General features: G+C 34.1%; 1 protein-coding gene across 1 annotated transcript; it reads right to left on the bottom strand.

The window, feature by feature from the left end:
• Positions 1 to 562: 562 nt before the first annotated feature.
• LOC114386631 lies at positions 563 to 10853 on the bottom strand. Its single transcript, XM_028346661.1, has 8 exons — positions 10268 to 10853; positions 8166 to 8336; positions 7963 to 8064; positions 4078 to 4176; positions 3309 to 3440; positions 2697 to 2834; positions 1911 to 2087; positions 563 to 1081 (listed from the first exon to the last, which is right to left on the bottom strand). Exons 1-8 carry the CDS (start codon positions 10670 to 10672, stop codon positions 677 to 679), a joined length of 1629 nt encoding a protein of 542 aa, XP_028202462.1. The 5' UTR covers positions 10673 to 10853; the 3' UTR covers positions 563 to 676.
• Between the last annotated feature and the right edge of the window lie 2855 nt (positions 10854 to 13708).

Here is a 13708-nt window from a genome sequence, read left to right as displayed (position 1 = left end):
ATTTAAACATGTATAGTACAGTAAAAACTACTCTCTCTCTCTGCGCGCATGTTTAAATAAATATCGAAATAAGGAAACATGCTATACATATGTATATTAGTATATAAGATAATAAGCATGAACGACATTAATATTAGTGACATTGAAATAAAATGACTTGTTTAAATTGAGTTAACAAGTTAAATTGTTTAAGTGCAAAGTGATCTAAATTCAAGCTATTTTTTTTTTATATCAAACTCAAGCCAAGTTTCAAATTGAACCAGTTTATATCAAGTTTAAATAAAGTGGAGTCATTCCATCCTTAGAGTAAAGAAGTGTTAAAAGAAAAAGGGAAGACCTTACACGGATTAAAAATTGCTACCAACACATTATTTAAAACACCTTTTTACTTATTAAAATTAATTAAAAATTACAAAACTTTTTGAGTCACTTTATTTATTGAATCTTATGATTTTATAATTTTTTAATAAATTTTAACAAATAAAAAAAATGTTATAAGGTGGGTTGCTAATACTCTTTCATGATAGTTACATAAAAATAAAAAATAAAAAACACTCTCACATGAATAGGCAAACAGATGTACATTTAGATTTATATTACATGTGTAAATGATAAGGTCAAAATTACAAGGCATATATAAATAAATAAAAGAGTTGCTTAATCTATGTCTCCCAAGTCAAATCCCTATCCCAGAAAATTTAGATAACAAATTATTACCACCACCACCACAGAGTAACAAACTACCAGACTCAATTCTACTTTTTAGCAGTACTCTATCAATCAACAAGCTCTCCGCTGATGATTGAAAACTATACTCACGAGGGTCACAATAGTTTGATCTCATAGTTGAAGACTTCAAAACATTTTTTTCGAACTTTTTTATGTACTGTTGGATGTCTTGTTGAAGTGCAGAGGTTTCAGATGGTTTCTGTGCAAAGGAGAAGCAGGGTTTGCTACCAGTTTCTGTGCTGTCAGTGATTGAACTGACTTGACCGTGAAAATCTCCCACAGTATCAATGTTAGCAGGTGGTTGTGAAATGTCATAATGGATATTCATGGATTGTCCTCGTGTGCCGGATTCCTGCGAAAATGTAAGATTTATTTTCAGAAAATTCATGTTCATAACTCCTTTTAGGGGCGTGTAAGACCAAGGCAGAATATGTAACAACAACAGTAACAAAACCTTATCCCACAAAACCTTATCCCACTAGGTGAGATCAGCTACATGGAAAGACAAAATATGCAACGAAGTCAAGAAATTCAAAAACTGGTTTACATCACCTAACAGTTTCCAATGCTTTTTTTCATAAATCCTTTACATTCAATGGAATGAAAAATTAAGGAATTGGAATCAATATTAGCACATGACTATGTCCTCATTAAAAGTTGAAGCAAATGATCACTCCATATATTAGAAAACCTTTCCTCCACTTACTAACTTTTGTACAAGATCTCCCCTAACAAGCCATTTGACAAGAGTTCACTCTTTGACTGTGTTGTGTGTGAGAAAAATGTTACCGGCACAAAATTAAGCAGCCTTGAATTTATTATAAGGTCTAATATCAGCATGAAAAGGCAAACACTAAAATCTGAAGCTTATAACACGCCTCTTTTGATGGATAATTATATTAGAATGCATATATTTTAAATCCCATTCTCAAATATCTATAAGCATGATGGTATCTAGCCCTTAATTAGTTAATATATTTCAGTATTAATGTCTTGAGCCACCAAGATAGCAGGTTTCAAATATTATTACATTGGAATAAGATTAAGTAACAAGATATTATTATCATTTGAGTTTATTTCAGATTCAGAAAAATATTATGCAAGAAAAGAATATCAAGATAGACCTGTTAATCATTGAGGAAACTACCAATGAAATTAGAAACTGAAGCATTAGAACTTGCCTCAGTTAAACATACAGGGCTGCCAGATGGAGTAGGAGGACCAACGAAATTGAGTGGGGGATCCTCTGGAGATGAAAAGTCAGAACTATCAAAAGTTGATAGCGAGACACACTCATCAAAATAAGCCTTGGCATCTTCTGCAAGACGTTTTGACATCCTCCTTCTTTCAATGCTAGACTGTGACCACGTTTTTGGTTCATTAACAATGAAATAGAATTAAATATCATCAATAAACAAAAACTATCTAACTACAACAACTACAATATCATCATCTTCATCCCACATAGCTGTGAGATTAATGAGTTAAAATATGCATAAATAAGATTCAGTATATCTGATTAGAAATCTCAACAAGGGAAACATCGATATCTTGACTTCAATACTTGAAAAAACAGACGGGCTTTTGCAATTTAATATTTTGAAGTTCATGTGGTCAGAAATCATATTTTATTTATAACACAGCTAAAAATAGTAGAAGCTTCTTCCCATCCATGAGAAGTCCATATGAAGATTCAAGATTCATAATTAAAAGATAAAATTTGTGCTTAGTACATGTCTGAAACAAGTTTTTTTTAGATTTCCCCCTCATCTTTCTGCTTTTATCCTATAGCCCCCCTAGGCAAATGTTTCCTCTCTAAATACGTAATTTATAAAGAATATGGTCCATGTACAACACAGAATAGAACACACGCTACATGTGTTTTAATGGGCAATGTATTTAAGAATCTCACACAACAAGTTTGAAAAGATGCATTAGACTAAACAAAATGCCAAAAGAAAACCTACTTTTCTTGCTGGACGAGGCTTTTGTATAATAGGGGTCTTGGGATATGGAAGAACTTCTTTCAATATTCTATCAAGTTCTCGTCCACGATGTTCTTCAACAGCCAGATCTGCTCGAAGATTTCTCGCTCGCTCCTGGGACTGCAAGTATGACAAGGTCTACTTAATAAAGTGCAATTTAAAGTAGAAACTGGAACCTGAATACACAAGACAAACTACTTGAGGAAAAACACATTAGGGCTGGGCAAGATGTTCTGTAGTCAATGGCAGATCTAGGACCCTAAGTGGGGAGGGGGGGGGGGGGGGGGGGGGCAATTTATTTAAAAAATGAAATATAATAATTGATATTATGAAAGGGGTAAAAAAATAGGAGCGGGGGAGTCAAATACACAAAATTAGGAGGGGCAAAATCTACACTCAACATATTTATAAGTAATTTTTAAAAAATGAGGGGGTGCATTTGCACCCCTCATTATAATGTGATTCGCCACTGTCTGTAGTCATTTGGTTTGGAAAGGGTAAATGAATGGGTGACTCATTTGAGAGTTGCCACATATGTGATGACCATCAACAAACAAAGAAAAAGTTAACCATACTCCAAGGAGAGAATATCACCTCTTCAAGCTTTCTGGCATACTCTCTTCTAATCTCTAAAACTAATTCTACTGCACCAGGGTTTACCAAGTCAGGAGGAACATCAGACACATTAGTAACAGCAATGGAAGTAGCATTACTCCTTTGGATAGCCTAAAATTCCGTCAGAAACAAGTTAGAAAATAGCACAAAACTTCCTTTTCTAATTATATTACAATTAAAAATTAAGCATTCATGCATCAACAACAAATAGTACTCAACTATTCAGACTTTGTAAGATGTGATGAGCACCCAAATTTTTTAGTACAAGATATAAGGAAAGAAATATAATGAATAATGTGAGTATGCACTACCCTGGAAATATAACTGAAAATCACAAGACATGCAGGAATTGCTACACTTCATGTATAATGCCGTGGTGTTGTATTCCTGGACCAGTTGAATTTTCAACTTCTAAAATGAAAAGACCTGAAGAAATTTTCCTCAAATTTTTATCAGCTACAAGTTTATGATACAATCACAGAGAATGAACTGCCAATCTGCCATGCCCTGCTTCTTTGCTTATTCTGTTATAATAATGACTAGTAGGGGTCTTATCCAACCTTTTTCTTTGACGGCTTTCTAAATATTTATAATGCATGATTTTAATTATTAGTCTTAGACAGACACACACACTCATAGAGAGAAATGTTTTCATTAAATAATGACATATTGTATCAATCACCATGAGCTAAATCAATTCAAATAGAGCCAGTTGACAATGAAAAAGATAAGAGTTCATGAAACAAACACTTTCAAGGTCAATCTGAATCTCAGAAATAGCACGCCTCACTTCAGAACGAACTGTTTCATATATATCACTGGCTTCTGGCATATCTCCCTGTACTGACTGCAGAATTCAAGACCCAAACACATACCAAAAGTTATCCATTTGTCATCAAGAACAATTATTAATTTTATGCCTAGTCTTGTATCATAGAAACATTAAAGTTTCTCCCTAGCAAGAATAATTTGTCATGGATTGAAATTTCCTATATGTAGAAAAATAGAACCTTCATCAATGAACCTGTGGCATAATGTTTTTTTTAAGCATGCATGACATGACATGATGATACGTAACATTGTGTGGATCTTTAATGGTAGGAGGAATGAAATAAAACTGAGATGAAATGGAATAAAATAACTATAATATTGTTCAGATATGTTATGATAGAATAGATTATAAACTATAAGGTTGGTTCTATCATATACCACCACATTGCAGATGAATGAGGAAGAGGATAAATTGAGAAAACAATTGCATGAGGATTTATGGCGGGTAGCAAGCTCAGTTGAATCCATTGCTTGGCAAAAGGCAAGATCAAGATGGGTTAAGGAAGAGGATTGCAACTCTAGATATTTTCACTTGACTGTAAATTGGAAGCGACGTTACAATATGCTTAGAGGAGTGTATGTTGGTGGGTGCTGGATAGATGAGCCAAGTAGAGTTAAAGAGAAAACCAAACTTTTTTCAAAAGGAGATTTGAGGAACCTGATTGGGAGAGACCGAGGCTGAATGGGGTCAGATTCAAGTCTATTGATCAGCAACATAATGATCTGTTGGTGGCACGTATTGAAGAGGAGGAAGTGAGGGCAGCAATCTGGGATTGTGGTAGTGCGAAAAGCCTTGGACCAGATGGATTAAATTTTAAATTCATCAAAGAGTTCCGGGATATCCTCAAACCAGATGTGCTTCCCTTTTTTAATGAATCTCATGCTAATGGAGCTATCCCCAAAGCTAGCAATGCATCTTTTCTGGTGCTGATCCCTAAGGTACACGATTCTCAAGGCCTCAATCATTACAGACCTATCTCTTTAATAGGCTGTATTTACAAAATTGTGGCAAAAGTCCTATCTAGAAAACTTAAGAAGGTGCTGCCTTATATAATAGAAGAACACCAATCTGCTTTTATGGAGGGCAGGCATTTACTGCACAACGCAGTTATAGCTAATGAAGTTGTGGAAGAAGCAAAGAGATGCAATAAAAGTTGTCTGGTGTTCAAAGTTGACTATGAAAAGGCATGACTCTATATGCTGGGATTTTCTGACATATATGATGAACCGAATGGGGTTCTGCATCAAATGGGTTAAGTGGATTGAGGGTTGCTTGAAGACAGCCTCAATATCAATACTTGTAAATGGAAGCCAAATGAGTTTTCCCCTCAGAGAGGTCTCAGGCAAGAAGATCCACTAGCCCCATTCTTGTTCAACATTGTAGCTGAGGGGCTAACTGGATTGATGCGAGAAGCTCAGGATAAGAATCTATTTGAAGGGTTTAAGGTAGGGAGGGATGAGGTGGATATCAAGGTCATGCTGATGATACAATTTTCTTTGGAAAAGCATCATTGGAGAATGTAAAAGCAATCAAGGTCATGCTGAGGAGCTTTGAGTTAGTGTCGGGGTTGAGGATTAATTTTGCCAAAAGCAAATTTGGGGCAATTGGCATGTCTCATCATTGGATACAAAACACGGCCAATTACCTAAGTTGCAGAGTTAGTGTCGGGGTTGAGGATTAATTTTGCCAAAAACAAATTTGGGGCAATTGGCATGTCTCATCATTGGATACAAAACACGGCCAATTACCTAAGTTGCAGAATGTTGTCCATACCCTTTTAGTATTTGGGTATCCCTATTGGGGCAAAACCAAGGCGTAGTGAGACATGGGATCCTATAGTTTTTGAGGTGTGAGAGAAAATTATCAAAATGGAATTAAAGATACCTATCTTTTGGGGAAAGGGTGACTCTCATCAAGTCAGTCCTAAATTCAATTTCTATTTTCTTCTTTTCTTTTTTCAGGGCTCCAAAGAAGGTGGTCAGGAGACTAGTGAGGTTGCAGCGGTGGTTCTTGTGGGGGAGTTCAAACCAGCAGAAGAATGCATGGGTAAACTGGGAGACAATCTGTCTGCCTAAGGAGAAAGGTGGAGTGGCATGCAGGATTTAGTAAAATTCAACCGTGCTTTACTCGGAAAATGGCGATAGAACCTCTTCCACCATCAAGGAGAATTGTGGACGAAAGTATTAGATTCCAAATATGGAAGTTGGAGAAGTCTGGATGAATCAAGAAGAAATAGTAGAGATTCAATTTTGTGGCGGGATCTAAGTAGCATCTGCAATGCATTTGAGGAGGGGAGTTGGTTCAGAAGTGGGTTAAAATGAAATATCGGATGTGGGTCAAAGGTGAAGTTTTGGGAAGATGGTTGGCTGGTTGGAGGGATCTCGCTGTTGGAGAAATATCCACATATGTATAGCATATCCCAACAACAACATCATTTTGTTCAGTAGTTGGGGGTCGCATCAGTAGGTGGATGGGAATGGCAGCTGCTATGGAGGAGGCTTTTTAGGGAAGTGGAGATAGATATAGTTGCAAAATTCATGGAGGACATCAAGGGTATGGTACTGTAACTTAATCAGCAAGATAGTTGATGTTGGGGGCGAGTGGATCCCAGTGGGGTACATACAGTGGGCAGCGCTTACAAAGTGATCAATAGACACTTATTAGAGGAAAATGATGATGAAGTGTTTAAGGAATTATGGAAGCTCAAAGTTCCAAGTAAAGAGTCACATTTGCTTCGAGGTTGATTCGGGATAGGCTACCAACAAAGGCCAATTTGAGGAGGAGGAATGTGGATCTGAATGATGCATCTTGCCCTTTCTGTCGATCTACTAAGGAGGATGCGTCCCATCTGTTTTTTGGCAGTGATAAAATATTGCCTCTATGGTGGGAAGCATTGTCTTGGTTAAACATAGCTGGTGCTTTTCCAGAATCACCTAGAGACCATTTTCTTCAGCACTCTCACGGATATCTCAAGGGTATTAGAATTCAGCGATGGCAAACGTGGTGATTTCTTTAACTTGGTGTATATGGTATCATAGAAACAAGATTGTTTTCTCATTTGAAAGTTTCAACGGTCAAAAGATGATGGAGGACGCCATATTTTTCTGCTGGATATGGCTCAAATATATGGAAAAAGGATTTGATATCCCTTTTCATTCATGGGCTAGCAATGTAACAGTCGGGTTTTTTAATCAGGGGGAAATGTTCTATAGTTTAATTTTTTTGGAGGGATGTCTACATTAATCCAAAACTATGGATATTTAATTCTTGCAATACAACCTGTATTAGGACTCCATAGGTCTTTACATAGTATCGAAACAACGTATATATATCAGTACTACTTGTACTAACCTTATGACTATAATATATATTATTTTTGCTGATAAAAAGAAAACCACCACATTGCAGACTAAAAAAGTATACCACAAAATTGGAAGATAACAGAGATAACAGATGGGGAAAAATGGAATTGGTTCCACTTGGTTTCATTCAATTTCACCATATTTTGAAGTGAACCTTCAAACTAGTTGTCCAAAGTTACACGCATCACCACATAAGTCCTCCGAAAAATTTCATCACTAAACTAGTTCTTCAAAGATCTAGAACATCACTGTAACAGTCCTCCAAAGATTTTATTAAGCAATTAGTCCCTTGAGACAAAAATTCTAGAGAACTAATGTGGTGGTATGTCTAACTTTGAAGGATCGACTTGAGGCTTTACCAATAATAATTAATATTATTCAATTCCTTTCCTTTCAATTAATCCAGACATAACAGTATACAAGCTTTGTTATACCTCACCTTCATTTGTTCAAAAACTGCCTTGATAGTTTTCTCATCAGAACCAAATCCAGAACTTGCCGTCGAAGCTTCATCATCACAGGTTTGAGTTTGCAGACCAGGCTATAGACAAACAAAATGATCACTAAACAATAAGAAAATTGTTCCTCATCTCAATGTTTCTAATATGCCTCAAGCACACACCAGTAAGTGAAGGAACTTACCAAAGTGGCAGCAAAACTATCTGAGACCTCAACTGTCAAATGCCGACTAGACCACGTCTGCAAATCTTTCACTTGACCAGTCACACCATTCTCACTTCTTCCAACCAAACCACCTTTTCTGTTACTCCCCACTAACTTCAAACCATTCCCTTCTTTAGATTCAGCTTCACTCTTCACAAACAGAAAATTTGCAAATAAGTTAAACACCTTTGATACCCTTCTTTCAATGTCGCACACCATAACAACGAAAGTTTCATTATAGAATTTAATTAGAATGCACTAATACTGTAAAATTTCATTATTGAATTTAATTAGAATACTCTAACGTACCCCAATGCCCAGAGGGCAAAGGCTCCTCACTATGCGAACGTATGGCAGAGGATCATTGTATGTAGCCTTATCCTTGCATATGCTTAATTTGAATAATTAACAGTGTAAATTGATATTGTACACAAGACTATACAACTATATCTTTTCCTTACATTCTTTCTTTTTCGTATGCAAGCATCTCAAAAATACACTGCACCAAAGGAGACTACTTTTTTTTGTTCATGACACATTCCCTCATTGACAATGTCTAGGAGTCTCAACTCTTCAGTGAATCTCCATATTTGTGCTTGAGAAACACATTAGTCCTCAAACGTCAAAAGTACAAAAACTTCATCTTAGTCCCTATGGAAGAACCATAAATATTAGTTCTATTAATCCTTTTGAGTGACTAATGTGTCAAGTGTTTAAGGATTAACATCACCTTTTTATTGCTTTTAAGACTGATGTGAAATTTTTACATTATTTGGACTAATGTGTCCTGTGCCTGCCATTTTAATTTGATTTACTTTATATAGAATAAATTATATATGCACTGTCAATCTTAAGTTTTTTAAATTGTTATCCAATTATAAATTGTCATATTAGTTTATGGAAGGTTTGTTGACTTTTATAATAATTACTCCCTCCTTCCTTTTTACTTGTTGGATTTTTGAGGAATTTTTGTTCCTATTTATGTCATTTGTAAAGTTCAAAATCACATTAATTACTCTTTTATCAATTATACCCTTACCAGTTTCCTTATCTTTAATTAATTAACACATGCATTTATTGTGGAGTGGAAAGAGAAATGGGTAAAATAGGAAACTCAAAAACTATTTTATTAGAATCAAGAAAATTTATAGCATTTCTTGTTTTTTACAAAACAACCTTAAAAGAAAATGAAAAGGAACGAAGGTAGTCCCTTACACATCATAATTAGGATCTCTAAAAGAATTTTCCATTATCATTCAATTACAAAATTTTCATATATGATAAGTCCGTTGAATTTTAATAATTACCTTAAATATCATTGTCTATAAGTTTTTTCCATTGTCATCCAATTATAAATTGTTAAATTCTTTGACTTACAATAATTACCTTAATTAGGATCATTTTTTACCTGTTGACAATCTAAAAACTTTTACATAAAGTACATGTCTATCTATTACCCTCTAATTATATAGTTATTCATTTCAAAGCATTCCAACTTACATTTATAATATGAATAATTATAAGGACAAAGCTTAAATACAGTTACTTAAGTTTTGTTGGTAATATTCTCCAATCAAAGTTGGAGTCTCAATAATCTACGTTATCCTTTGAGGTGAAACTTCCATTCAGATTAGAGAACTGTATTTAAGTATTGTCCTACTTTTAAATCTTCCACATATCCGTTTTAAATTTTCAAGATATTGTTGGAAAAAAAATTTAAGTTATTACTACATTTATTTATTCAAGTACTTGGAAGATTTGTAATACAGGATGCAGTGCAACATTTCTCTTGATATTAAATAATCAGGACTAACGTGAAATTCTCGATACAAATTTGCGTTTCCAAACACTCAAAATGCTGTAATAAAGACACAAAATAAACAAAACATTCATTCCTCGATTCACATTCCATATTCTTTAAACAAAATTAATTAACATTTTTTAATTGTAATTAAAAACACCAATTTAATTATCGTCTCCCATTGGAAAAATAAGGTGAGTTGGAAAGTTAAAGAAAAAGGAAGGAAAAAACAAAGCTCGTGGGTTCAATCACCTCAGCTAACAAAAAAAAATTGACTTACCTCGGAAGTATAAAAGTTCAGATTCCGCCTCGAAACCGGGCACTGCGAAGCGGAGCGGGTGCGTCGACCCGAATTCACTCTGAATAAGGCCCGACCCGTTTCCATCCGACCCGGTTCGGTGCTTCGCGCCGAATTCGCGGGCGTGGAAGTTTCCAGAAGAAAAACAGTGGCGGATTGCTTTTCGTCGAAGAAGAGAGGGTTGTCCCTCTTGTTGAGGAACTCGGTGGCCGTGGAAATGTCGGAACTGCCCCTGGAGAACGCGCTCACGCTCCTCGACCTGCGAGTCGGGTTCGGAGCTCTGGTGGAGGATCTGCCAGAAGACGACGTCGTGTTCGGAGGCGCGTTCGAAGGCGCGGAAGACTGGGTTGCTCTTCGCGAAGAGGATTTGAAGGCTGCAACCGCCATTAGAGAAAGAACAAGAGAAATTGTCAGAAAATGAGAGAAAACGATAATAATAACGGAATATGGAAAGGGGATGGTGGGAAGGTCGCATCCATCTTTGAATTGATCGGAATCTGCAAGGCTTTTTTGTTAGTATTTTATCTTATCTATCCTCTTATTATCTTATTAGCATTTATTTTATAGTTTGTTACTTTGTTTTATTATTTGTGTGGCCTTTTTACTGGATCTCTTGTTATATAAGAAAGTTTATTAATTATAAAGAATCAAATGTTCTTTTAGGAAACCAAGGGTTGAAGGATTGTTCATTGCATGAGTTTTCAAGACTCTTTAAAGTGTTACTTGTGAATATTTTTTACGTAAAAAAAATACCGGTGTTAATTGTAAAAATTATATTTATTTTTTCAAAAAGAAAAATATTTTTAAGATACTAAATGATTTTTATTAAATGATTCTGTTAACAAATAAATATTTAAAACTAAAACATAGAATCCATTTTTTATTATGAGTTATTTTTAGTTAAAAAAATAAGTTATTAATTTTTAACTTAATAGAGAATTGTCTAATATTTAATACAAATTACATTTATAATTTCGATAAATATGTTCATTTGAATTATAATAAGATAATATAATAACTTTTGAAAAAAGTGTTTTTGATTCAATGATTAGTTTCTAAATAATTTCGATAATAATAAGAAATAAGGATTAAGAAAGTACATTTTTTAGAAGAAATAGAGATTGAAAAAAGTATAAAATTTAGTGACTAGGAGTGGATCGCCTGATACATCCTACATAGTCTTGGATGACGTCACTGAAGAGGCAGGATAGACGCCACAAGAATTACCTTTGATAATTCCAAGATTGGTTAAACGAGGAACCCAAAGAGAAGTAAGTTCCCACAAAATTTTTATCAAATGCAAAAGTGCTTCTATTGAAAATGAAATTCATACATATAGTGTATCTGAACGAAAAAAATAGAGATAGACATGGACCTTTAAATTAGTTTTGGCCAAAATTATAATGAAAAAAATTATAAATAAAAAATAGAACATATTTGGCATGAGTCTTCAAATTAGTCTGGGCCTTCAACAACGATTAATATGCTTAGTAGTGCCTCTGTCTCTGGTCTTTCATCCTTTTCCACTTGGGTCTTGTTAAGTATGTCTATTACCATTTGTTGGAGGGTATCTACTAACTATTTGGTGATCATATTCTTGGTCATAGGTCCCTGTATTTGGACAGTTTTAGGATTCTCATCATCCCCTCCTTCTTGGAAAGCATTTGCCATCAAATGTTCAGAATCATCACCTACAACCGATGGAGTCAAGGTAGCAACATTAAATGAAGAACTTACTCCATACTCACCTGGAATATCGATTTTGTAAGCATTATCATTGATCATTTCTAGTACTTGGAAAGGTCTGTCTCTTCTATGTTGAAGTTTGGACTTCCTTTGTTTAGGGAACCTTGTCTTCCTCATGTATACCCAAACCCAATCATTATTCACCCCAGGGGGTCATTATTTGCATGACTAGTACCCACAACCATTCCATTATTCACCCCAGAGGGTAAATTGGTTTGATTTTGTTCATTGTTGCCATTATTATGAGTACAAGTGTTTGTAATGTTATTATTGTGATTGTTGTTATTACTACAACTTCTTTGACTATTGTTTGTCATTGTACCACTTCTAAACAACATACAATTCTCACTAAGATTTATTCTTAAGATCGAATTTTTGGCAAACTAGTCCCACCTGGCGTGGCAATTTGTTAATCATGAAAATTGTATATATTCTTTGAGAGGAAAATATTTTGAAGATAGGAAAATAATTTTCACTAAATAATTCTATTAACAATTTTTTAAAAAAGTGAGAAAGAATGCATTTTTGATTATGAGTTCTTTTTAGTTAAACAAGCAAGTTCCTAGTTTTCAACTTAAAAGAGAATTATCTAATAATTAACGTAAATCATGATTATAATTTTGATAAATATGTTCATTTGGATTATATTAATATTGTAATTCATAAGATAATAGAATAACTTTTGATAAAAGTTTTTTCGATTTAATGATTAGTTTCTAAATAATTTCGATAATAATAAGAAATAGGGATTGAAAAATGAAAGTTTTGAGAAGATATAGAGGTTGGAAAAAGTAAAGGGTTTAGAAATATGCAATAAAATAAACAAACATGAATTCATAAAGTTTGGAATTGAATACATACATGATGATCTACTGAACCTTTGTCAATTTCAACGGTAGGCGTATTGGTGTTTTGAGGAATTAAGTGATTGTGTTATTAATTTGCCGAAATTGACATCAAAACTTTTATTTATAGATTTACGATACTAACAATCTAATTATATGATTTCGGCATGGGTATAAAGACATTCCTATATATAGCAATCTAATATTGGTAATTGTCTTTACATAACTTCTCCACAACTTCACTAACTAGTACTTTGATTTTTTGAAAAAGAAATTTCTCTTCGGTGCTTTCCAATCCCATGTGCGTAAATGAAATTATCAAAAAGAACAATCTACATTGAAATAAGTTCTTTCAATTGCATAATCAAATTTATCAAAAAAAAATTTCTTACTTTTGAAGGAATTCCTCTATTCATCTCTAGACAAGTAAATCAAAATTTCATTTCCATAACTTAATCAAATATTACAAAACATAGGTAACAACTGGTAAATATTTTTATCGGATAAATGATTAATTTGGTACTTGAAATACTCATTCGCTGATAATTTGTCCCCTGAAATATAGAAACAACCAATTTAGTCTTATGTAAAATATTGTAACAAATTAGTTTGATCGTCAAGTTTTATCCATTTCTGACTTTTTGTTAATCCTTGTGCATACCTGGCACAAACTTTGTTGATGTGACACATTCATGAGTTAAAGTGACTTGGCTCCTCAAAACACACCATTTGAGACCAATTTGTCTATTAATGTTTGCCTTCTCTAAACACAACATTTTGAACCAATTTGTCATGAAATGTTTGTGTCCTTTAAACACAATTTTTTGGACAT

Source organism: Glycine soja, chromosome 15, assembly GCF_004193775.1.
Source record: "Glycine soja cultivar W05 chromosome 15, ASM419377v2, whole genome shotgun sequence".
Lineage (NCBI taxonomy): Eukaryota > Viridiplantae > Streptophyta > Magnoliopsida > Fabales > Fabaceae > Glycine > Glycine soja.
Note: the sequence above shows the minus strand (reverse complement) of the source record. Positions and strands in the feature narration are given on the sequence as shown.

Coding starts and splice junctions, on each gene's coding strand:
- LOC114386631 (XM_028346661.1), bottom strand. CDS start 10,672: ATGGCGGTTGCAGCCTTCAAATCCTCTTCGCGAAGAGCAACCCAGTCT. Junction 4,177..7,962: donor CAGTTTTTGAACAAATGAAG/GTGAGGTATAAC, acceptor TGAATTCTGCAG/TCAGTACAGGGAGATATGCC. Junction 2,088..2,696: donor AGCCTCGTCCAGCAAGAAAA/GTAGGTTTTCTT, acceptor ACGTGGTCACAG/TCTAGCATTGAAAGAAGGAG.